Consider the following 26,427-nt stretch of genomic DNA (forward strand, 5'->3'; position numbering starts at 1 on the left):
AAACAGCACAGTGGCAGTATCACGCTGGGCATCGAGGTCCCAATGGGGGGCCCACACCACACCCATAGTTGATAATATATTTACCTCTCCGCAGATTCCGATCTGCTGCTCCACAGTGCCAGAGCAGCAAAGACTCACTGGGAAAATGGCAGCAGCCATTTTCCCAGTGATCTGCGCATACGCAGAAAAGATGTCCCCGGGAAAATAGGCACGGACGCCACGCTCAGGATAATTCTCGCCAGTCTCTTAAATCTCGAGTTTGTATTAGTCTTCTACAATTAGAATAATCTGCTCACTTAATATATTCAGCACAGGACTCCTCATCAAGTGTAAAGACCACAACATAGAAGACCGGAAGCACCGACTTCTATTCTCATTATTCCAGCGACTGCAATAAGGAGAGATGAAATCTCCAGCTGCATAGAGTACAGCTAACCAACATCCACAGTCACAGTGCAGTTACCTGCTTACCCTGTATGTAGCAGAGTTACCGCCAAGTCAGTGGTTCCCAAACTCTGTCATCAAGACACCCTAACAGTCCAGGTTCTAAGGATATCCACACTTAAGCACAGGTGATTTAATTAGTACCTCAGTCTGACTGTTCGGGTGTCTTGAGGACACACAGTTTGGGAAACCTGCGCTAAATGACTGAACCAAGGAAAAGTGACCTACTACAGATCATATATTTTTAGGCAGACACAAAGATGCCCCAGCACTCAGTCCCATTCCATTTGCAGACAGTTGTCCTTACACAGAGGATTAGAAGGGTGCGAGTCGAACAGACTCGAGAGATACTGCCATCTTACTTCTAGATTTATAGGTCTCATTCCTCCCCACCGAGCATCCATTAAAAAGACAAGGACGATGGTGAAGCAGCAAGTTATATGGCCTGTACACATTGGGTGTTGGACACTGGTTGAAGCATAGATAAAACCCTGTACTTCATTCTCGCTTTATCATTTATTAGTGTGTGCATGGCTGGGTCTCAGGATTTCCCCATAGCATGTTTGTGCTTCTTAAGCATCCCCACAGGACACCATTGAATCTTACCAGGTGAATGCTTCCGGGAGCCGCAGGCAGAATAAAATGGTTGTAAAGAGAATATAATGAGAATATATACAAGTGTCCATTTCTTTACAATTTATGGACCATCAGCAACAATTTGCATTTAAGCTTTGAGAAGAGTCATCATCCTCAATACACGTGTAAGGTAATACAAAGTCGAGTTAACCATTAACCATTTCACATCTGCTCATCTCCTGCAGTATACACAGGGCCCCGCTGGGGTAGCTCATTATCAGAAGCCTGTATAACAAGGGTGTTAATGATTCTCAGGAGACAGTCATTCCCACAGAGAACTTTAATTAGTTTTTACAAAAACCCAGTGAGGGCGAGGGGACCAGTACAAACATGACGCCATCCTGTAGGCGGGCACCGCAGGACTCACCCTTCCCCACACACTTCTAGTCTGTGTAACCCTAACAGTAACACCATCCTCTACACAGCCATAATAAAATACTTCTATACACAGAGGACGCAGCCAGGCCTGGGAACACAGCTACGACAGGCAGCATTTCTTGCCTTTACTTTTGCTTGGAGAAATATTCTTTGCTTTTGCCGATGTCAGGCTTGATGGTGTCACTTCCGGGCTTCCATCCTGCTGGGCAGACTGGAATAGAGAAGACAATTATCAGAAGGGCTCCATTGCAAGGAGGCACCTATACAAGCCTGTGGCACAGATACAGCACTCAGAGATCAATGCACACATGAATTAAACTGGATTACATGTATGTACAGAGAAAAGTACAATTATATTGGAATAGCTGAGTACTGGAACAAGAAAAGTTCTAGAAAAGACATCACTCCAAACTGTAGTTTGTGGAGGGTGGAGAAGACTGACCAGGTATTCTACACAAGGCTAGCTAGACTGCATGAGGTAAATATAGAGGAGTCTATGTCTATGCTGGGGGGATTGGCAGCTTTTACCAACTTTCCCAGGTAGCAGCTCAGTGGAAAAGGGTCCCTGAAAAATATCCCGGGTCCAGTGACCTGGAAATCCAACCCAGGTAGCTACCAGGGTTTCTACCAGGGTAATGGTGCAGTGTAAATGGTGCGACCCAGCTTATCCAACCTGGGTCATGCCTAAAATGAGCCGATTGGTGGCTGTGGAGCAGTCACTTCCCACTTTTTGTGTGCTCACAAGAGGTAGCAGGGCAGACCCAGGTTCAGTGTGAACAGGGCTGACCCAGGAATAACCCAGATCAAAGGTGCACTGTAAACAGGGTCTGACCTGGGTTGGAACCATGTCCAAAAACCCAGGTCAGACCCCAGTTTTTTGGGGAAAATGAGTATTCGTGAACAGCTCCAGGCACTTTACCAGGGAGAAGAGACCGCACAACACAGACCATGGCTAATTGCATCTGCCCCTTCCTATAGGACCAGGTTGATATACTATTCCATTTATATAATACTTACCCTAACCTCCACCAATACGGCAGTCCTGATTTTTGCTCAGCTGAACCTGCCATATCCAAGAATTTTTTTATTTTATATTTATAATACGTCATTAAAGTGACTAGAGAACTTTGTAACATCAAAACACCTTTGGCACTATATAATGTATAGCAGTCGTAAGTCAGTCCGCTTACACAGAGTATAATAATTCTGTTGAGATTCATTGGAATAAAGTCTGCCTTGTCTCAGTCCTCCAGAGCCCAGCACTGGGATTCCCAGAGCAATAACTAATTCACTTTAATTGGAAATGGCACTCATTGGTGAAAATTATATGCTCAGAGTTACGTTATCAGGAAGTTTTAGGTTGGTGAAGGGGAAACGCGATTATTCCACGCATGTATTAGAAACCCCTCACTAGGAAGTGAGCCCCCATCCGGTTTTGCGGTACACAACCAGGTCATGGAGGACTGGGAGGATCAGACAGGGGTTGCAGGATTGGTTCATAAATAGGCCTCTCGATAGACAAGGGTTACCACATTAGAGTGACTTTCCAGCGTCTCAGTCACCAATGCACCACACGCAGCTGTATCTGGAAGATTAGAGAGAAATTCTGGCTAATTGGCATTTGCAGCACCTATATGGCATGGTGCGTGTGACCTGCAGGACGTCTGGTCTACAGTGTTCTGAGCCACACCCAGGGCCTGAGGAGCTGATTCAGAGACTTTTCCACCAAGCTGACCACAAGCAGGACATGTCCTAGTCTCCTACTGCACCAATATCGCCCACAAGTTACACCTACAGTCATGTGCATAAATATTGGGACATTGACAGAATTTTCATATTTTGGCCTCTATTCACCACCACAATGGCTTTGAAATGAAACAAACAAGATGTGCTTTAACTGCAGACTCACAGATTTAATTTGAGGGTAATTACATCCAAATCAGGTGAACGGTGTAGGAATTACAACGGTTTCTATATGTGCCTCCCACTTTTTAAGGGGCCAAAAGTAATGGGACTATCAACTCAAAAGCTATTTCATGGACAGGTGTGAGCTATTCCCTCGTTATTTCATTATCAATTAAGCAGGTAAAAGGTCTGGAGTTGATTCTAGGTGTGACATTTGCATTTGGAATCAGTTGCTGTCGACTCTCAATATGAGATCCAAAGAGCTGTCACTATCAGTGAAGCAAGCCATCATTAGGCTGAAAAATCAAAACAAACCCATCAGAGAGATAGCAAAAACATTAGGTGTGGCCAAATCAACTGTTTGGAACATTCTTAAAAAGAAAGAATGCACCGGAGAGCTCAGCAACACCAAAAGACCCGGAAGACCACGGAAAACAACTGTGGTGGACGACAGAAGAATTATTTCCCTGGTGAAGAAAAACCCCTTCACAACAGTTGGCCAAATCAAGAACACTCTCCAGGAGGTAGGTGTATATGTGTTAAAGTCAACAATCAAGAGAAGAAGACTTCACAAGAGTGAATATAGAGGGTTCACCACAAGATGTAAACCATTGGTGAGCCACAAAAACAGGAAGACCAGATTAGAGTTTGCCAAACAACATCTAAAAAAGCCATTACAGTTCTGGAACAACATCCTATGGACAGATGAGACAAAGATCAACTTGTACCAGAGTGATGGGATGAGAAGAGTATGGAGAAGGAAAGGAACTGCTCATGATCCAAAACATACCACCTCATCAGTGAAGCATGGTGGTGGTAGTGTCATGGCGTGGGCATGTATGGCTGCCAATGGAACTGGTTCCCTTGTATTTATTGATGATTTAACTGCTGACAAAAGCAGCAGAATGAATTCTGAAGTGTTTCGGCAATATTATATACTCATATTCAGTCAAATGCTTCAGAACTCATTGGACGGTGCTTCACAGTGCAGATGGACAATGACCCGAAGCATACTGCAAAAGCAACCAAAGAGTTTTTTAAGGCTAAAAAGTGGAATGTTATGCAATGGCCAAGTCAATCCCCTGACCTGAATCCGATTGAGCATGCATTTCACTTGATGAAGACAAAACTGAAGGGAAAATGCCCCAAGAACAAGCAGGAACTGAAGACATTTGCAGTAGAGACCTGGCAGAGCATCACCAGGGATGAAACCCAGCGTCTGGTGAGGTCTATGCGTTCCAGACTTCAGGCTGTAATTGCCTGCAAAGGATCTGCAACAAAGTATTAAAAAGTGAAAGTTAGATTTAGGATTGTTTAGTTTGTCCCATTGGTTGGAATGAAAATCTGGTAAGGTATGAAAGCAAATGACAATCAGCAATTTGCTCCCAAATGCCGGAAAATGGACAAAAACTGTTGTTTAGATCAAACATTTAACAAACTTGTCTGACGTAATTTTCATCTGTTTTCTGGCATTTAGCAGCAAATTGCTGATCATCAGTTACTCCCATACGTTACCAGATTATCATTCCAACCAATCACCTAGTTGGCTGGTTGGACAGATAATCTTTAGATGTGTGGCCAGCTTTAGTGTCCAATTTCTGCCCTAAGTTTATGGTTTCATTTATATTACACAGAAAAGCTCATTTTTGGATGTGGAATAATACAGAGGTGCAAACGCAGATTATTCTGTTACTGCACATCCCTGAGTACTGGTATCCATCTTTACCAGTACGTCAGCAAGATGGTGACAACAGCAGGTAACAAGTGGTGATTGAGCTGAGGGCAGGGTGCTTGCACTGTTCTCTAAGGTGTTGAAGCAGATACTGGTTAAGCCCACATCTGTGTAGACATGTTCCCCTTACCCAGTAATAACTGATCATCAGCAAGTCTATCTCTCACACCTTCAGCTGTGTAGGAACCTGCACTCCGCCCAGCCAGGGCCAACTCACCTTCTCCATACTTGTCTGTGTGCTGGAAAGCCTGGACCAGTCGCAGAGTCTCATCTACAGAGCGACCAACGGGCAGGTCGTTAATGGTGATCTGACGCAAGAGTCCCTTTTCATCCACGATGAACAGCCCCCTGCACCAAGATTAGGAGACAAATGGTAAAAAGACTATTTGAGAAGATTTTATTTTGCTAAGGAGCTACTCAAATTGCAGGTTTAATATATGGATATTGATAGAACCAGATGAACAATTGGCTGGAGTATTATTATTTTTTTTTAAACCCACATTTTAACCTTTGCTTCCGATATTGTCCTGACTGTAACTCTAACAGACATAAAGGGATCTGCAGAGGTTACAGTTTCCAATAATCTAACCTGAAATGATTACAGTCAGTGGAACTATTGAAGTCTGGGCCTGATTCAGAGCCGCTCGTAAGCGGCCGCTCGTTTGTTCCGAGCGATGTTCGCACATCTGCGCATGCGTATGGGTTTTAGTACGCATGCGCGAACCAGTCAGTGCGGTCAGAAATCGTGTGCTCACAAAATAGCGAATGCCTGCTATTTTGAGTGACAGAATGAGGCGTATGTGGGTGGTAACAGGGGAAGGTGCTTGAAAACGGGGAGTGGAGATCCGAACGCAGGCGTGCCAAATGGTCAAAACGGGCGTTTTAAGGGTGTGCATAATTAACAAAGCAGCGTCATTGACCACGTCACTTGGTTGTCTTTTAGCCTGAACTGCTCGCATGATTACGGTAGGAAAATGCTACCACAAGAATAGCGAGCAGTTCAGACGCCTTTTCGATGTACTCGATTAATCTAATAAATAGCGGAGATGACGTATGGTGCGGGCGGCCAGGGGGCGTTTTTTTCAAAATAGCAACAGCATGTTTTGTTCGCTCGTTCAGACATAGAGGTGTCAACAGACCGCAAAGAGCGAGCGCTTAATTTACATATCCGGCCCCTTTTTCAGAACGACCGTCCGCAAATAGCGTCCGGCTCTGAATCAGGCCTTCTGCACCTATGATGGAGGGGCAGGGATGGGGATGTGATGGGTTCATGTCTGTACGACTAAATAAAAGCAGAGTAGCTTATGCTTTGGTAGAATACTCGCTAGGACCCTGCACACCATCATTTTCATCCATTCTTTCTGATACTACATAAGCCAGTTGGAGACCATCTTCTGTAAAAGACCGAATTCTGGGCACTGACTTCATTCGTATTTAGGCCATCCCATGGGGACTTGCTGCATGCTTCAGGTCATTTTCCTTCTGGAATATAAATGTTCTCTAAAGTCGTAGGTCTCCTGCAGATAGGTTTTCTACAAGATTTGTCTGACACACACATGCCCCCTCTCCTGGGCAGTCACACCCCTTTTGGGAGCGCGCACAAACACTCCCTGCTGGCACCCTCAGCGCCCTGCCCGCAGTCTAGTGGGAACAATAATTCCATTATAATAGACTTGATAATGCTCTGGGGAGGAGGGGGTAGGGGGATATTAAGTCTGAGAAAGAAATTCAAATGCATCAAGGAGAAGGAGAAAAAGGAGAGGGGACCCGATTCAGACCTGCTCACTATGGGTCTCATTCAGACCCAGTCGCAAGCGCCGATGCGCTCTCAACCGGGCCGATGGTCCCCACAGAGCATGTGCACGACGGAGCCGGCTCCGTCGTGCGCATGCGCGAGACCCGGCTAGCGAAGGGCGCTCCGTCGCTAGGGGTCTCGTAGCAGACGGGGTGAGCTGTCGATGTTGAGCGACAGCTCGCCCTGTTTGCTGGGCGGGCCAGGGGCGTGCCCGGCCAAACGGAGGTGTTCCAGTCGGAACACTTGCCATTTGGGGGCGGCCCCACTGACATCATTGATGATGTCAGTGGGAAACTTCCTGCTCAAACAGAGCAGGAAGTTCCCTGGGGCTTACGAGAGCCCAGACCCAACCTTAGGGTCTGGTCGTAAGCTCCGATGGTGATTACCATCGCGACCATCACTCTGGTCGCAAGCTAAGCTGTGGGTGGTAACCCACAGCTTAGCTTGCGACCTGGAGGCAGCACTTCAAAACAAGAAGTGCCTGCCCTCATTCAGAGTAAGCGATCGCTTCTTGTGAGACTCTGAATGAGGGCCTAGATGCGTACGCTCGCACCCAGTATATGCAAATTCAGCTAAGTGACAGCAAGGCAGGTGATCGCACGGCAAGGCATAAGCACGCCCACTATGTCTTAGTGTGCGATTGCTTTGTGTATGTAGACGCCCACCAGCCTGTCTTAAGACGCCCACTTGCGCACGTCATCTCCAGGAAGTGTATGCAACCATCAGTACATCGGGTACCATTGGAAGCGAATGCAGCGCTTGAGGTTGACTATACCCTGCCGCAAGCACTGATCACTTGTGTGAAATACAACCAGGTGACGTGTACTATGACGCTGCCTGTTAATTACGCACGCCTCTGAAACGGCGTTGAGACGCTCAGCCACGCCTGCGTTCGCACCTCCACTCCCCCGGTTCTAGCAGCCAGCCCGTCACCACACACAAACAGCCTCTCCTGTCACTCACTCTGCCGGGCAGTCTATGCGCAACAAGCGAACTCTTCCCTATCTCTCGCACTGGTACGTGTACTGCGATGTATGTGCAGAATGCAAAAAATCTGCCAGCTATGAGCCAACGCATCCTAGCGAGCGGGTCTGAATCAGGTCCAGTGTTTCATTTTGCCTCAATGGGTTTGACCTTCATGATGCTTTTCTTTGGACAAGCACCAACAGTGGGATCTTTCAGACAAGTATATTAAGCCATAGATTAGTTAAACTTTCCTTGTGCACAGATGGACTGATCAATTAAATGTGACCTCTGGAGACCACCATTTGGGCCAGGGTTATTTGGGTATATCTGAGTGAAGGCTGTGAATACTTCTGCAATCAAGTCTCTCAAATTTGTAATTAACTAGTTTCTTTTCTTGTATTCGCATATGAACAAAGTGAAAAACTCCAGACATGATGAATCCTTTACAGCCACTACATCTACATGAATGGTTGGGATAATGAGGTATTGTTCTGAGCATAGATGACTTGCAGAGCCTTGTTATATTGCTGCATGGGCAGACCTATCAGGTGCAATGTTGGAGATTATGGGCGGGATGCAAGAAAGTCTGCCGGAGGTGCGGGATGCAGACTTATCGATATATTTTTATTTTTTTTTTAAGTTGCAGTCATTTATAAGGCAAAGCCAGTTCAGTTTTTCCTTGTAAATTACTGCAACTTTAAAAAAAAAAAAATATCGATCAGTCTGCATCCCGCACCTCCCGCAGACTATTACATCCTGCCCTATATATTTTTTTGGAGTTCAACAAAGCCTTGTTTATCCCAGTTCATAAAAAGTTTGCGACACTGCTTTAATTTATATTTGAAACAAAAAATATGGCGGTTACTCACATCAGCTTAATGACATAGCACAGGTGCTGGTAAAGGGCGGGGTTTACACTGAACCACAGCAAAAAAGCAAATTCCCTCCAGCACACTGCAGCAATATCAGCAAAAATACTCAAATCCTACATAATAGAAATTCAGAGGTATTAGTTACATACATTTGCAAATATATGAATAAGCGCCGGGCAAAGTCAAGGCTTCTCTATTTGCAAATGTATGTAACTAATACCTCTGAATTTATATTATGTAGGATTCAAGTATTTTTGCTGATATTGCTGCAGTGTGCTGGAGGGAAAATCCCTTTTTTTTCCTGTAGCTCAGTGTAATCCCCACCCTTTACAAGCACCTATGCTATGTCATTAAGCTGATGTGAGCGACCACCATACTTTTTGTTTGCAGTCTTGAGAGGCATGAAGGAAGCCAGCATTGGGAGGATGTGCTGTTCCGTATAGTGCCATTTGGAGGTTTCTGGGGTACCTCCTAGGTGAGTCAGGTCTTTGCTTATACATGTGCTGTTATTATGCAGTACCATAATTGTAATTATATGACCCAGAGTGGGTGCTACTATTAGGTAGCAACAATTATTTTGGGGTGAGCGTTTGGGCGTGGGGCCCCCGGAGTTGCTCTGGCTGGGCCTTTTTCAGGGCATCACCACTTAATTCACAGATATTTTTTCATCACTTTTATATTTGTCTATTATTTGTAATTTTAACTCATTATATTAACACATCTATACTTTACACTTCGCTATCACTTTTTTTTCCCTTTTTTGTGCAATGCCCTGGGGATGGTCCTTGGCTAGATTCTTTTGGGGTTCCCTGCGCCTCAGACATGAACCCCATAATGTTAGGGACGCCGGTATAGAGGAGCCTGAACGCTGGTCCGGCGCTTATTTATATATTTGCAAATCTATGTAACCAACACCTCTGAATTTCTAGTATGTAGGATTCAAGTGTTTTTGCTGATATTGCTGCAGTGTGCTGGAGGGAAAATCCTTTTTTTTCTGTAGTTAATTTATATTGGATCAGGCCAGTGGTTCCCAAACTCTGTCCTCAAGGCACCCAAACAGTCTATGTTTTAAGGATATGCTTAAACAGAGGTGACTTAATCAGCACGTTTGATTATACGATCTGTGCACAATCATGGATATCCTTAAAACCTGGACTGCTAGGGTGCCTTGAAGACCGATTGGGAAACCCACAATTGGCACCATAATAAAACCCACACACCTAACATTTTACAGTCTATTAAAATAAAGTAGGTTTTACTGGTTTCAGCATTCAAGTAAATGAGGTGTTCAAAGAAAGAGGAAAATGTGTGAAACATCTGACGTAGAAGGGTCTGTTCTACAACTCTGTCCCTGTAGACAGGGGGTCTGATTCTAAATCCCACACCAGCTGTGAACGGAATTCTGATGAGCTTCCATCTAAGTGGCACGGAACTGGGCAACTCCCCCCGCCCCCAGCCCTAGTCTGCTTGAGCCGCTGTCATCACTATTACAGACACCTTCCCCATGCTGGGTGCAAGCAACACAACTGAAATAAGCATCCACTCAGCATACAATCAGCGTCCACTTGCACACATCCAGGACACTATACTAAGGTGCGCAAGCCCTGTTGCCATCCAGTAATGTCCATGTGATGGGCTGAGAGAAACTGCAGATGCATCCAATGGAGAATTGCTGGCAGATGCATAAAGATACGTCTGGTCATTGTGCTACATGAAGTCTGCAAACAAACAAAACCCTGTAGATGGGACTTGGGTGAGACTGCAGATCAGGCCCAGTATGTGCAGGAATCCGCGTGGAAACGACAGGTCAGCAAATACATTGCAACAGTCACCTGAATGCGATTCCCTCATCCTCCTTGAGCACTCCATAGTCCTTGGAAATGGTGCGCAGTGTGTCCGCCACTAGGGGGATTTTCATCGGGCCCAAACCGCCGTCTTTCCGGGGAGTGTTGGTCCTGTTGGAGACATATGAACATTTACAGAAGTGCAGACTTTGGTTTCGGGTCATAGATTTTACAAGTCACATTCCATGTAACAGCGCATGGGCCAAAGCAGCGTTTCAGGAGCTATTAATGCCCAAATCCAGTAAAATCACCTGAGAAACTAGGACAGGGGTAGGCACCCTCCAGCACTCCAGCTGAGGTGGAACTACACATCCCAGCATGCCTTGCCAAAGTGTTAGAAAAACTATGCAGAGATGTGTAGTTCCTCAGCAGCTGGAGTGTTGCGTGTTGCCTACCCCTGAGCTAGAATTTTCCACTTTCTGCTTTTAAGATCAGGATAATAGCAAAAAGGACAGAACCAGAGTTCTGTCCATTTGTTTCGGAGCTAGCTAGATTATGCAACAGATGACGGACCATGGAAACTTCACATTTTTTTGAGAGAGGGTTGTGTGTAGATTCCGGTGTTAAACACAATATACACAAGTGCCTTGCTCCTGGTACAGTGCGATGGACAACCCTAAAACAATAGTTATTTGTGAGGGTAATGAGCAGGTGGGGATAAGCCAGAACAATCATGTTTTGTGCAATGTATTTTTATTGTAGCTTACCAAATTACAGCAGTCATTCGGCAGATAAAATTATAATAGCATCTGGAACAAAGGGCCTGATTCAGAGCCGTTCGCTATTTGTGGTCGTTCGTTCAAAAACAAGGGGTGGCTATTCAAATGATCCGTTCGCAAATTGCAGTCTGTTCACACCTCTAAGTCTGAACGAGCGAGCAAAACATACGCTCGTTTATTTGATAAAAACGCCCCCTGGCCGCACGCACCATACGTCATGTCCGCTATTTATTAGATTAATCGAGTACATCGTACAGCGTATGAACAGCTCGCTATTCTTGTGGTTGGTGTTTTCAACCGCTATTTTGCGAGCAGTTCTGAGTTAAAAAAAACCAACTGACGTGGTCAATGACGCTGCTGTATTAATTATGCACTCCCTTAAAATGCCCGTTTTGACCTTTAAGCACGCCTGTGTTCGGATCTCCACTCCCCGTTTTCAAGCACCTTCCCCTGTTACCACCCACATACGCCTCATTCTGTCACTCAAAATAGCAGGCCCTCGCTATATTGCGTACCAACGCTTTTCGGCCGCACTGACTGGTTCGCGCATGCGTACTAAAAACCGTACGCATGCGCAGATGTGCGAACATCGCTCGGAACGAGCGTACTGCCGCTAGCGAGTGGCTCTGAATGAGGGCCAAAGACAGCAATCTTCAAAAGCTGATCAAATCACAGGTGTAAAGTATTGTACTAGCAGGGTGAGAGTACAAGTCACGTGCCATGAAGGACATAGACAAACACTATCGTTAGAATACAACAGTCTGGAGAGGGAGGAAACCAGAGGAGCACAAGGAAAGTGACTCTGGGTGGGGAAGGAAATATCTAGAGGGAATCGTGAAAGGGAGAAACACATGTAGCAATATCTGGTGTAAAGTTAATGGGTTTGTAGAGACACAAATAACTACATAATTTTCAGTAATTCAACAACTTTGGGGTTGGGGGGAGCCTGTGGCAGAGAGCAGGAAACTACAGTCACTCAGAAGTGATTACTATATGGTACAACTGGACAAGACTTAAGCTGGGTACACACCTAAAGATTTTCTGTCCAACAGTCCAACTAGTTTGGTTGGAATGAAAATCTGGTAACATGGGTGTAAATGACGATCAGCAATTTGCTTCTAAATGCCAGAAAACAGATGAAAATGGTCGTTCAGACAAGTTTGAACAAATTGTTTAGATCAAACATTTAACAGTTTTTGACCATTTTCCTGCGTTTGGGAGCAAATGGCTGAGTCAGTTACTCCCATACCGTACCAGATTTTCATTCCAATCAACTAGTTGAATGGTTGGACAGAAAATCTGAAGGTGTGTACCCAGCCTTAATGGAATCGGAGTTTCTACCTAGAGCCAAGGAAGGAAAAACCTCCATCATCATATCAAGGTCAATCCTCCTGAACCTCTGACAGGCTGTGGGATGAAAGGCAAGGAATGGCTGCTCTGGCTGCTGTTATGAGGACATTTAAACAATGACTTAAACTGAGAAATAGGTAAATATATTAAGCGCGAGAGCCAGAACTCAGGTCCTGTTATTAAACTTCCACCAGTGGCCTGACAATAAGGAACAATGCCACCAGAGCCTCTATCACCAGCCTGACAATAAGGAACATTACCACCAGTCAGCTCCTGTACCAACTGGTAAGTACTTGGAATTAAGTCTCCTGATCCAGTAGAGAACTGGCATGGATGTATTGAAAATGCCAATTACTAATATTCTATTCCACCAAGAAAATTGTGTTTTTCTGGCTTAGGAGACTTGTGGCCTGCCACCTGTGGAACTACAAACACGAGTATTTTTTTCAAGCCACACGGATGTAGACCACAGTGTGGATCAAAAATATTTCAAATAACTCCATCTCCTAAAAGACATCCAGGGGCATCTGTCAGTAAATCTCCCCTCCCCCAAGAGACAAACATCACCCTACAAACATACACAGAAGTGCTAGTAATTACGTTCTCCCACTAGAGGTAACACTCAATTCTAAAGGTCTGTCACAGGCGTCAGTATAGCAGAATATTAGACTCCTGTGTGAACATGGAAGGGGCGAAACATTTACTGTTCCAGAATTGCTGCAAGTTATATTGTTACTGTCCATCTTCTGAGCCTTCCATCACTTCCACCAAGTCACCGCTTATTGTCTCACAGCTTCAATATGAGGCAGCATGAATGGCTTCACTGGGGAACTATCAGTGTAATGGGAACCAGTAACCTCACTGAGAAATATATTGGCTGAACTCAGAATGGCTGCTGTCTGTTGCATTTAAAGCAGCACCGCTACCTTCAGCGGGGAAAACTTGTGTTCACCAATTCAAAGTGGTTATTTAACAATCTATAGTGGAGGGCATGGATTCAGATAAAGCTGCGTTGGCGAGATATCACACGGACGTACCAGGCCAGATGACAGAAATGAGAGTCCACAGACGCCCCTATTACTTCACAATTAAGTGCCTTGAATTCCTCCACCCGGTCACTGAAACTGATGATCTCCGTGGGACATACAAACGTGAAATCCAGGGGATAGAAAAAGAAGACGACGTACTTTCCTGCAGGGATAGAAGGACAGCAAATATGGTGAAGACTGTATAACCTCTAATCCAGTAATAGATGCAAGACTGAGCTGGCATGCCCAAACTCATACTCAAGGAATCCTAACAGTCCAGGTTTTAAGGATATCCATGATTGCACAGAGATGGTATAATCAAAATGAACGAGGTACTTAAGTCACTTGCACAGAAGAATGAATCTCTTTAAAACCTGGACCGTTATGGTGGTTTGAGGGCAGAGTTTAGGAACCACTGCTTTAACGAGAGGAAATATAGGTGGAGAACAGAACACTACTTATGAAGAAACTATAAAAAAAAGTGTTAGTATGATGAATAACTCAATTCAATGTGGACATTATTTTCCGTTCTGGAACATAAAATCCTGCACGGGCGTCGAAACAGGGATGGGGGGGCATCAGCTTCACCCCCAAAACATTTGAAAGGAGCAGCGTCATCGGATGGTCAGGTGCTGCGCTTTATAGCAATAGGCTGCACGGCCGTGTACTAATACGTGTTCTTTAAGTTAAGACATTACACCTCCTCCGTGCAGTGCAGGGGGTCGTGCAGCCTATTGCTGTAATAGAGCCCCTGACCTTCTGTGGTCGCCGCTGCAGTCCTTGTGTGCCCAACAGTTGAGAGGGAGGCGCAGGGCCGTCAGAACGATTTTATATTGCCCTCCCCCCCCCAACATAAAATCATTCCATCGACCTCAGAAATCATGTAAATCCAGATTGCATGTTCTTGCTTGCACTTCCATAGAGGTGCAAAGGGAAACTGGCGAAGTTAGAGGTTGCCGTAAATGGCTGATGTGCGCAGCCAAGCAAGGCGGCGATGCTCGACAGCACATTGCCAGCGATTGACGTCCCCCCCCTAAACTAGCTTTCCCTTTGTGACGTCTGTTTTGTTGGATCAATAAGTATCAGCACGGTTCCCATCCAATTTACTACAGATTATAGCCCCTATTTAACAACGATGCATAACCCTTTTACCACCCTTTCTGGATTTAACAAACAGCGGTAATCTAAGATTAACGCTGTTTGTCAAGAATCGCTCTCGCCATCTTTTAGATGGTGAGAGTAATGTGCGCCCCATTGCCGGCAATGTAAATCCGGCAGTGCCTTTCCAGCTTCAGCAAAGCCTTCCAGTCACTACCAGGACCCCGCGTCATGCACAGACGGACAGTCACGCATGCACATTACACCAAGCCCCGTCGCTGGCAGCGTTAGGCTGCCAGCGGAGGACCTCGCCGAGGACGAAGACTTTGCGGGACCTCGCCGGAGGTGTAAGCGTTGGTAAACACCAGTGAACTTTTCAATCATATTGGTGATGCTACATGGAAAAGTCCGCCGGTATTTGCCTGCATTGTTAAATGAGGGTCTTGGTTTCCTTATTTCAAATCAATAGTTCTCAGCTTTGTTTTCCTCAAAATGTATCATTTTGATACTGTCCTGTCTGAGCTTCCAACTGCTCTGTGTGAATAATCTGTAGATGTATTATCTATACATGAGCACAAATATAAAATTAATTTTATTTATATATGCAATCTCTGTAAGGGAACTCAAATCAGGGGCCTATTCAACGAGTTCCGGTTGTGGATACTTAACTACCAGAGCAAATCAGTATTGCACCGGGGCAAGAACAGCTGCTCCCTAACATCAGCTGTCTCACAGTGCATGTCACACAGTGCATGCTACACAGTGCAGTGGCAGAAGGATCAGCTTGGATCCCTCTTCGCAAACATTGAATCTCCTTCCCATAGGAAGAATCAGGGCTCCAGGTTCCCACAAACAAACCCCCAAAACCTTTCAGATTTTGCTGAAAACTAGGCGACCACATAATGGCCCGGTTACTAAAAAAATGCCGATAAATGCTGTATAACTGATAATGAATAGGTATATTTCTATTCATTTTATTATTATTAACTTCATTCATGTTTATCAAATATTATATGTTTTTATAGTCGGGTAGATGCATTTGATTACATTTCAGTCTGACTGTTTACAGTCTACAAGCACAGGCATAGCTAATTACCTCCAGGGTCTATACACAGCAGATGACTGATTAATAAGCTCTGACTTTACAAGATGAATTTAGGGGGGGGAATTCAATTACGTGTGAGTTTGGTCCAGCGATGCGAATTCATTGCACGTTCACACATAGCCAATTACATTTGCAATTCAATTCCAAACTTGCATTTCTTTTTCAGAGTAAATTCTCCTGTTTTTGTTTGTACTCCCCGAGCAGGTGAAAAGATCGGATAAATCTATTTCAAGGTAACAATGTCGGTACCTACTTCAGAACCCCTCTGACAACCCCATAATGACTATTTAGGCACTTGGAAGTTTTCAATTCGCTTAATTGGGCCAATAATTACAGGTCATTTTTGGGGTAAAAAAAATAAAAAGAATGGCCTCAAGTTACCCCAAAATAAGCTTTTAAGCCAAATACACCCCAAATGTAATTAAATTAAAAATTTCTTCTTTTTTGCAATTTTTTTTTTTATGTCGCCTCAAATTACACCAAAAGCATTTTTTTTTTCTACCTTCCATTTTCCATTTAATTCCTTTGTAATTAATAAAATTTTTACATTGTATATAAAAAGGAACAAATCAGCCATCTGACACTTTAAAAGCATACGGTACTTTCCTTATGCCCACTAACAGTCTCCTATGTGATTCTGCTAATGAAGTTGTCACTTTCGGAACCAAGGGTTTATTAGGTTAGGGCTCCCGGGGAGGACTTGGGTTAGGTATTTCCCCGGGAGGTTAGGGTTAGGCACCCTCCGGGGGACTTAGGTTTCGGCGGCGGGAAAGGGGGGTGGGGGGGTGTTAGGTTTCGGCACTTAGGATTAGGGTTAAGCACAGGGGGGGTAGGTTAGGCACCCTAAAGGAGGGTTAGGGGGTAGATTAGGTTAGTGAATACTTACCTAGGGTAGATCGGGATTTTCTCCTCTGTCGGCCAAGCGTTATCGGGATTTGAACCGCCAGCCAGGGGTCCAGCGGTAATTCATACAGATTCTCCGGAGAGAGCTGCTGGCAGGGAGGAGAGATGGCATGCAAGTACACCTCAGGACATTATGATCATAGATACATTTATATAGCCGCAAGGGGCAAATGTAGTAGAATACAATGTCCCTTTTGCCACCAGCTTCAGTCACTTATCAACTTCCCTACCAGTGAGCTGCAAATTGGCAAAGGAGTTGATTTAATTGGCAAAAACTATACAAGCTACAGTACAAAATTCCTTGTTAGAAGCAGGTGGAGCACATTGTGCAATACATATACAGTATTGGCTGGATGCCATACATCTCATTTACCAAGGAAAAGCTTCTAATAAAAAAAAAAAAAAAAGCCAAACCTCTGTATTCTGAAAGTTTAACTTCTTTAAATTGTCCATCTGGCATCAAAGCATTGGCGGAGAAGTCAGGAGCCAGCTTCCCAATCTTAGCGATTCCAGCAGACATCTTTACTACGTCTAAGGGAAATGACAAGGACTAAAAGTTATTTAAAGATAAATAAATACAAACACCTTACAAATACGGTCTAACAGCACATAACACTATATAGAGGATCTCATTTTAACACATGGGGGGGGCACACAGATTTCTATAATATTTGCAGAGGAGTGGTTCTTAAGTACCACCAACAGGTCATGTATTGGGGATTTCTTTAATCATGCACAGGTGAGTTATTCTACATCACTGGGTCAGGAATTATCACAGCTGCTTTCACGGACAGAAATCCTAAAAACATGACCTGTTGGGAAACTTGAGGTTCCCGGCAAGTCCTGGGTTTCGCTGAAGAGACAAGTATTATTGCTCCCATCATTTACAATCATTTAAATCCATTCTTTATAGTGTTTGTGGCGATCTGAACTTGTGCCAGACACCAAATAGTGACGCTTCAGGTTAGCGTCCTAGACCCCAAGTCAACATAATATAAACCAACACAGATCAAGAAATCGTCCAATAGGACGTCCACCTTTTGCTAGACACATCAGAAACTATTTAAACCAAGGGCTATCTCACAGGACCCAATAGGAACAGCAGGTTTCAGATTGTACTGTTGGAAGCTACAGGCTAATTGTAAAGCAGATGACTGATATCCAAACAAGGTTTATCTAGTAAATATCCAATATAAGCAGGAGCTGACATGCCTGCAAGGCCAGTGCCTACAACTGGTGACTATAGAGGCAATGCTACCCTGAGACCTGATAGACCCTACATGAAAGAACCCCAACGTTAGAGTGCCAGTACTGCAGGCTGCCCCTGGTCTCCTCTTACCACTTGTATATTTTCTGTGACTGCCAGCAGAATAAAACCAATAGGCACCTAGTTTCTCACGCAATGCATTTATTTATACAAGAATTGATGAAGACTGGCCAAAGATCTCTACAAGTAGACGATGGTGGAGGACTTTGGCAAATACAGCAAACGCTAAGAAGTCAATCCAATTGGGTGCGAGTAGCGAGTGTTTCATGAAACGCGACAGCTTTGCACAAACCTGAGAATTCTTCAATCCAATTAAAATTGCCTATTTGCAGTACTCGCAGCGGAGGTTTGCGAAATGAGATGAGAGATGTGGATAAAAAAGTGGGGAGACCATCCTGGACCCCCAAAATGTATTATTTCGGTAGCAGGACTGTAAAGGTGGCAGTTTGTGGACATTTGGAAAGTACTGAAGGCTTTTTAGTGGTGCCAAATGGCTAATTTGGGTTTTTTACAGGTTTTTTTTTTTTTTTTTTAAATCTTTTCATTTAATCTCAAGCTTAAGGGGGGCATCCACTACACGATTTTAGCAGGCGATTGAACGATAACGACGTAGTTATCGTTCAATAGTATAAAAATAGTTTATAAATCGCGTTTGGTCATTAACGATCAACGATGCGCGCTCCCGCTGGTCATTTGATAGTCTCGTCAGTCGACTGAACATGCAGGTCAATTTCACTTGATCTATTAAAGATAGTTTGCAAATAGTTCAGACTGAAAGATAAAATTTCAAGGGAAAAAATCAAGGGAAAATAGTTTAGATTGGACAGGGAGTAGATAGTCTAGTGGATGTGCCCCTTAATTAAACAAAAACAAACAAACAAAGAAAAAAAAAATGGGATTTTGGGGGTACTTTGAAAAACAAAGTTTTTTTTAAATTCTTCTTCTTCAACTAAAAAATACTAATTAAATTTGTGTTGCCTAAACGAAATAGTTGATTTTGGGGTGATTTGAGGCCTTTTTTACCCCTAAAAAAGGACATTAAATTATTGGACCAATTAAGCTACTTGGAAACTTCCAATTGCCTAATTAGTTATTAGGGGAGTGTCCAAGGGGTTCAGCACGGTGTCCTGACATTTTAACCTTAAAATAAAGATTTTCCTTTCCATCTCACCCTCTGGGAGGAGCGAATAGAAATATGCAAATTCACCGACTAGTTCTGTGCGAGTTGCTAATTGGATTGTAAAATGAATTCGCTACGCAAATTCGAAGAGAAAACAGCAACTTTCACCTCGCAATTCGCACCTAAATTGTATTGACCCCTAAGTCTCAGGTACACAATGCACAAAGTGCTGAGTAGTAGTGTAAACTTTTTGCTGTTCTGACATAACTGCACTACGCATCCAAGGATCCTGCTCTCCCGTTTCAGCAGCAACGCAAATACCTAAACACTTCAAGTCACTCAATGACTTGAATTTATGGTTACAACTCTCCCTAGAGCACCTATATACACCCCAGCATCAATTCATTCCTGGATTCCAAAGGGCCGCACACCGGAGAGCATACAAAGCTGGTGTACCATATGGGAACACACAGGCCCCTGACCTTGGAAACAGAACAGTCACTGGGTGTAAGAAAATTTAGAACAGGTCTGCAAACAGGACTTTTCTTATATCAAATATAGGAGGTAGCTCTCTGAAACCCGTGTATGGGCACCTTTAGTCTTCTGCCAGTTACTAACCCAGGGCAGTGTCAATAAGAGGATATCAATATATGCCATATTTGTGGTTCATCACCAATTGAGACGTGAATTGTTCTAGCGCAGGACTGCCAAGTCAGGACACCCGTATGAGAGAAAAGGTCCTCGAAATATGGCAGCTTCCTCGCCATGAACAGGATGTACCCTGAAGAGCGCTTTTTTTTTTTTTATTACCAAGTAATCCCATGTGTGTAAATGTATTCACTTATTGTACATTTTATTCTTTACTGCTAAATTAATTTTACATTATGGTCTATTTTCCAGACTGAAAGTGAGGTGCCCTTTGACGAGACCTGGCCAGATCTATACCCTGCAGCCAGATACTGATGTATATGAAGTATTGATTAGTGCACCAGACTGACTCACACAGGTCACCCCACAGGCTGCTCCCTTCCCTGGCACAGAACGCTTTCCTCATACCATCAGCTAAATGTTTAGTGTTTATAACACCTTACAGCAAATATCCTGCTTCACCCACTACCCGGTTACAGTAGATTCCAGGTATTTCACAATAATCAGCAGAAGCAGGTTTGTTTCCTCTAATGTGAGAGTTACAGCATCAATCACAAGAGGCAGGGAAGAGGGTCACACAAGTCCCAGGAGAGGATCAGTGTGACATATTCTATACAACCCACCCCCTACAGTACAGATCAAGCATGTTATACAAGAGGAAGTGTAGGAAGCACAAATCACACACCCTGACTCTCTATGCATCCTATACTGGCACATGCATCCTATACTGGCAAATAGTAGCAGATGACCCCCCCATGTCCCTGTAAAGAAGGTGCTCCTTTGGTCAGGGGATGCCTCAGAACTCCCTATATACAGCATTACACATACACCACCTATAAAGTGACTGAAACAGCACAGACAGAACACTGAGGCTTTGTACTAAGGAGCATCAGCGCCCCGCGGCTAATGGCAGCGACCAGCAAGAACCAGCCAGGTGCAGACAGGCACGGAGAGGGCACTGGCAGTGGCTGAGGGCACATGGATAAGGTACAGCGAGGCAAAGGGAGGGCACAGGCAGTGGATGAGGGCACATGGAAAGGGCAATGGCAAAGGGCACAGGCAGGAGGAGAGGGCACATGGTACAGGGAGGCAAGGGGGTGAGGGCAGAGGCAGGGGATGAGAAAAAGTCAGAGGGCACATGAAAAGGGCAACAGCAAGGGGCAAAGGCAGGAGGTGGCAAGAGTGGCAAGAGATGTGAGTGGTACATGGTGGCAAGAGATGAGGGAAAAGTCAGAGGGCACATGGAAAGTGCACAGGCAGGATGATGATGAACTTGATCATTCTAAGCGATCACCCCAGGGACCCCATAATGTCAGCCCAGGTGAGGCCCCCACATGCAGGCAGGGATTCGGGGTCGGAGGATGCGGGCGGCTGTAACTTACATAGCGCTGCGGGAGCTCAGCCGGTGCTGCAGGAAGGAGTCAGAAGAAGGGAATCTCGGCGCTAGAAGCGCTTTATAATATCCGGCAAACACCGGGGTTCCGCCTCCCGATCCCCCCTCCTCTCTCTGCAGAGCATCTCTCTCTATGCGTGCAGAGCATCTCGCCCCTCCCTCTCTGCAGAGTATCTCATCTCTCCAGTGCATACAATAGGAAGAGAATGTGAATAGTAATAAGTGGCACCGTGTAGCTGAGATTACACCCAGCATCAGGGTCAGAGAAATGATACCAGAATTGCACCCATCACCATCAGTCACATATACCAGGCACAGAATAAGGGCCACATCCTGCACACACTAAGCTCTGAAAAAGTGATAAATTGGAGAGTGATAAACGACCAGCCAGTCAGCTGCTAACTGACATTTTTCAAACACAGCCTGTAACTTGACAGTTAGGAGCTGAGTGGCTGGTCGTTTATCACTCTCCACTTTATCACTTTTCAGAGCTTAGTTCATCTCCCTGTATCAGTGAAGGTGCAAAAAAATACCCTGGAGATTATGGGGAGGGGATTAAATTAGGTGCAAGTTTGCAAAAAAACATTAAACTCGCACACTTCGCCATAAATTTGCACACTTGGGGTATATTTACTAAAGTGTGGGTTTTTAGTAGTGGAGAAGTTGCCCATAGCAACCAATCAGATTCTAGCTATTATCTCTTAGAAGGTATTAGATAAATGTTAAATAGAAATCTGATTGGTTGCTATGGGCAACATCTCCACTTCTAAAAACTCTCACTTTAGTAAATATACTTTTGCCTTCATGCACGCACCTGAGATACGCACAATTCAATTAGAAATGCCAATTCGCACTTCTCGCAGTGAGAGTGTGTGAATTTTGTCCAGAAAGCTAACAGGGAAAATAGCATGAAAAAGTGGGGAGACCTTCATGGACCCTATAAAAGTGACAACTTCGTTAGCAGAATCATATATACCCCTTTTACACTGACTTAAACATACCGGGTTTATGCACGTGAACGCACATCAACCCGGGATTTTTGTCAGTATAAATGGATCCACCCGGTTCCAGGGACCCAACTCGGGTAACTTTCAGGGTTGGCCACGGGTCGTTCCCGTGCCACCCTGCAGTGTAAATGCCGCGAACCAGGTCACGATGACCCGGATAGTGCCGCATGCTGCCCAATTGGGTGGCTTCAGTGGCACTTGGAGATTACATAATTTCCAAGCGTCCACTGCAATTCCAAAAGACCTGGCTCCGTTGTAAACGGTGCCGACCTGGCCATACCTGGGGTTGGCGCCACAGTAGATAAGTGTCTGTCCCAGGTCTGATTCGGGTTGGAAACAAATCCCAGTTCAGACCAGGGACTTCGGTGTAAAAGCAGTATTAGGGTGCATACACACCAGGACGATATCGTCACGATTTGGCCAAATCGGAACGACAAATCGGGCATATCATGCAGTGTGTATGCCCGATTTGCACTCTCCCGTGGTCGCATGCGATATTGTATGTATTGGAGATACCTGCTGCGGTCCCTCCTTAATACATCCGGGGGAAACTTAATATTTGAGGTAAACCCCCGAAAACGGGTGTTTACGGGGATTATACCTCAAATAGTCAATGTCAAATAGACCCCTATGCATATAACACATAGACTATATAACAGAGAGAGTGGGGGGTGGCACTTCTTAGGGGAACTGGCGAAGGTTATTGCCTAGGGATCCCACAGAGCTTACGGAATTGGTATGAAATACCCGGCAGCGGCAGCCCGACATCAGCAGAGATCCCGGCAGCGGAAGCCCAACAGCGCTGGAAATCCCGATCGTGGATAGGTAAGTATTGTCTAACCTAACCCCCCTAACCCTAACCCTCCTTAGGGGTGCCTAACCTTCACCCCAAGTGCCTAACCCTAATCCCCCCTCTAAGTGCCTAACCCTAACCACCCCCTTCCCCGCTGCCTAAACCTAAGTCCCCCGGGGTGGTGCCTTACCCTAAGTCCCCCACCCGGGGTAAACCTAACCCTCCCCCCCCCGCAGCTGTTCGCTCGCGGCGCCCGGCATCACTACAATCGGGATGCTGGGCGCCAGTCTACTGGCGTCGGGGAAATGCCGGGCGTCTACATCTAGACGCCCGGCATTTAACCCTTGACGGGATATGACAGTCGGGAAGCCGGCTGCCGGTATTTAGCCAGTCGGCTTCCCGATTGTATACCGAGCTTACAGTGTAATGTCCCTAATGGCAGACAAGCACAGTATTCGCTACCTAGCTGTTTCCACTGGCAAAGTGAAGAATAAAATATTGTATTGCAGTATTAAAGCTCTGTGGGGTCTATTTATGTACAACATGAAGTGGCTACTAAAAGATATCACTATATATCGCATCACATCGATGCGATATATAGTGATGTTTAGTTGCCATTCATGTACACTTACCTCTCCGGCGTCTTCGAGCACTGTCCAGCTCATCCATGATCCCTGTACGCAGTGAGAATACACACATATCGGGAGCCCAATATATCTGTATTCTATGCGCATGTGCCGGTGTCCGAGAGCAGCAGGTCAGGTCAGACCTGCTGCAATCCTTTTCTTCCTACCTCATTTACATTGTCATCATGTTGTAGCTGATACCCCTTTTACACCTGGGCTAAAACCCGGGTTATTGCAGGGTTAGCCTGGGTTGCTTCTAGGTGTAGGGGCCAGGGTTGAGTTCCCGGGTCAAGTGACCCTGAAATCCAACCCAGATAACATGCAGGGTTTAACTCTGGAACGACCCGTGAAACCCTGCAATGTAAATGGGTAACCCGGGTCATCTGACCTGGGTCCCGTTTACAGCATGGGGATTTCCTGGTTTCTCAGTGCTTGGATATGATGTCATCTCCAAGCGCCGTGAGAAGTGTTCAACTGTGCAGTGTGAACGTTGCCGATCCTGGTTATTTCACCGTAGTGGAAAAGGGGTATGTCCAGGGCCTGAACTGTTTTGGAACTGTGGGCCTGATTCAGAGCCGGACGCTCTGAACGAGCGCCCGCTCTGAATCAGGGCGTGTTTTTTTTAATTGCGAAGCGGCCTTTTGGACGCTCGCATAGCTGTGGGTTACCACCCACAGCTATGCGAGCGTCCATGATGATGGTCGCGATGGTCAAGACCATCGCGACCATCGGGCTTGCGACGAGACCCTTGCGGTAGGGTCTCGTTGCCGCAAGCCCTGGAGTGCTTTTGGCTCTATCAGAGCCAAAAGTACTCCCACTGACATCACTAGTGATGTCAGTGGGGCCGAACCCAGACGGTAGGCGTTCCCATGGGAACGCTTCCGTCTGGGCAGCCACGCCCCCGGCACGCCCACCAAAGGGGGCGTGCTGTCACTCACCATCGACAGCATGCCCCCTTTGGTGCGAGACCCTTAACGACGTCTACCCCGTCGTTATTCAGGCACCTCCGTTGTGCGCATGCGCATTTGGGAAACATCGACCCGCTTGCGAGCATACAGCGCTCGCGAGCGGGTCTGAATGAGACCTTGTGTTCCAAATTTCGGTCAGACCCTGGACTTAGGTGGATAAGCAGTATAGTCAGCTATTGGAAGAGGCAGCGCTGGTTACCCCTGCGTGTCTTCCTGCAATCACAGTATATCAAAAGTTCCCATGACCATAGCGCCAGATTATAGGAAGAATGACCCCCATGATGTAGCAGTTGGCCTAGGGCAGTGTTTCCCAACCTCAGTCCTCAAGGCACACTAAGGGCCGTATTAGGCTGTGAAAACCCGTTATCGGCGATACTTTATCGCTGATGACGTCATTTTCGCAGGTTTGAAAAGTCTATGCATTGGGACCTGTGAAAAAGTATCACCATTGAATAGGTGGCGAGAACAAGTGCAGAATTAGGGTTTTGGAGTGCAGACTTCCAAAAACCACCCTGCACCCCTTGGACAGTCCCCCAAAGTTATTCTGTGTAAAAAAAAATAAAAAAAGAACCCAGGGACACCCCAAAAAAAGGTACTTTCATTTTGGGGGCAAAAAAATGGTGGACAAACTTCTAAACTAGCGAAATAGACTCAGGGAGGTGTTTTTTTTATTGCAGGTGGTTGCAGCAGGTGGATTTTTCATGATTTTTAAAACTTCACATTAGACACTTTAAAATGTGCTTGTACCCATTTTCATGTACCCCAAATTTGATGGGACACCTTATTTTCCCCCCAAAAAAGTTGCTAAATGCTATTCTTCACCACTTTCCATTAGACGCTATACAGTACCTATTGAGACCGTTTAAAGACCCCGCATACCTTAGCAGGGCTATTTGGAGGTACCCATAGTGATTCCCCATGTCAGAGCATCTTTTGGGGGGTGTCAGACTGATTTCCCCTAAAATTACAGGACTTTTCGGCACTTTCCTTTTCGCCGGATCCCGTTTTCGCCAAAATTAATTGAATATGGGGAATCACGGGGATGAGAGCGGTAAGTTTTCACTTCCAAAACCTCCGATGATGGCGAAAAGTCCGGCAACGGAATTTTCGCCTCAAATTGAATATGCCCCTTAGTGTGTTAATGTGCCTTAAGGACCGTGGTTGGGAACCCTTGGCCTAGGGAAAAATCCTACAGATCTGCAGAAAACTTAGTAAAGTGAATGTTTAGCACATGGAGTTGGTATAATGAGCAGATGCTGGACCCGTCAGGGCTGTCTACTTTCACATTCATAGCATCTTGACGTCCGCCTTCCCAAAGCCATTGCGCAATTCTCAGAGTCATTGTGTGTCAGCTCTTCTCACAACTCTCTCCTAGCCGAGTAACACTGATGTGGTGTCTGCAGAAATCCCCTCTTCCCCTTATTTGCTGTCTGACTTCCTCAGGGATGTGCCCCCCCTCCTCCCTCACGCACAATGGCTGCACAGCCAGCATGACTGGACACTTTCCAGCCTACGTGCCCAGCAATAGGGTCATTCATTTCTAATATTATTCTGCACATTTTAGTTGTAGCCAGGATCCTGTTGCTGCCTGTTCAGCAATGGATTCTCACCCGGCAAACAGGAAGAACTTGTTCTGTAGATGCAGACAGATCACTTGTTTACGTTTCACATGCTGTAGATTATTAGCATAATTATTCTCTGTCTAATATTGTATCCCAAATCCAGAATATGAAGACGTTACCATTTATTATATCGTTGTGCAGATCTAGTTCAAGTTTATAGTTTAAATGCATTTATTATGGCGGTGTTATATACCAGAGGTAACCTCTG

General features: G+C 45.3%; 1 protein-coding gene across 1 annotated transcript; it reads right to left on the reverse strand.

The window, feature by feature from the left end:
* Nucleotides 1-1,345: 1,345 nt before the first annotated feature.
* PRDX1 (peroxiredoxin 1) lies at nucleotides 1,346-21,289 on the reverse strand. Its single transcript, XM_088455582.1, has 6 exons — nucleotides 21,193-21,289; nucleotides 17,190-17,306; nucleotides 13,679-13,832; nucleotides 10,561-10,683; nucleotides 5,313-5,443; nucleotides 1,346-1,669 (listed from the first exon to the last, which is right to left on the reverse strand). The coding sequence occupies exons 2-6, from the start codon at nucleotides 17,293-17,295 to the stop codon at nucleotides 1,584-1,586; spliced, it is 600 nt and encodes a 199-aa protein (XP_088311708.1). The 5' UTR covers nucleotides 17,296-17,306; nucleotides 21,193-21,289; the 3' UTR covers nucleotides 1,346-1,583.
* Nucleotides 21,290-26,427: the final 5,138 nt, after the last annotated feature.

The sequence above is a fragment of the Taudactylus pleione genome, unplaced genomic scaffold (assembly GCF_031769625.1).
Source record: "Taudactylus pleione unplaced genomic scaffold, aTauple2 ptg000662l, whole genome shotgun sequence".
Classification (NCBI taxonomy): Eukaryota; Metazoa; Chordata; class Amphibia; order Anura; family Myobatrachidae; genus Taudactylus; species Taudactylus pleione.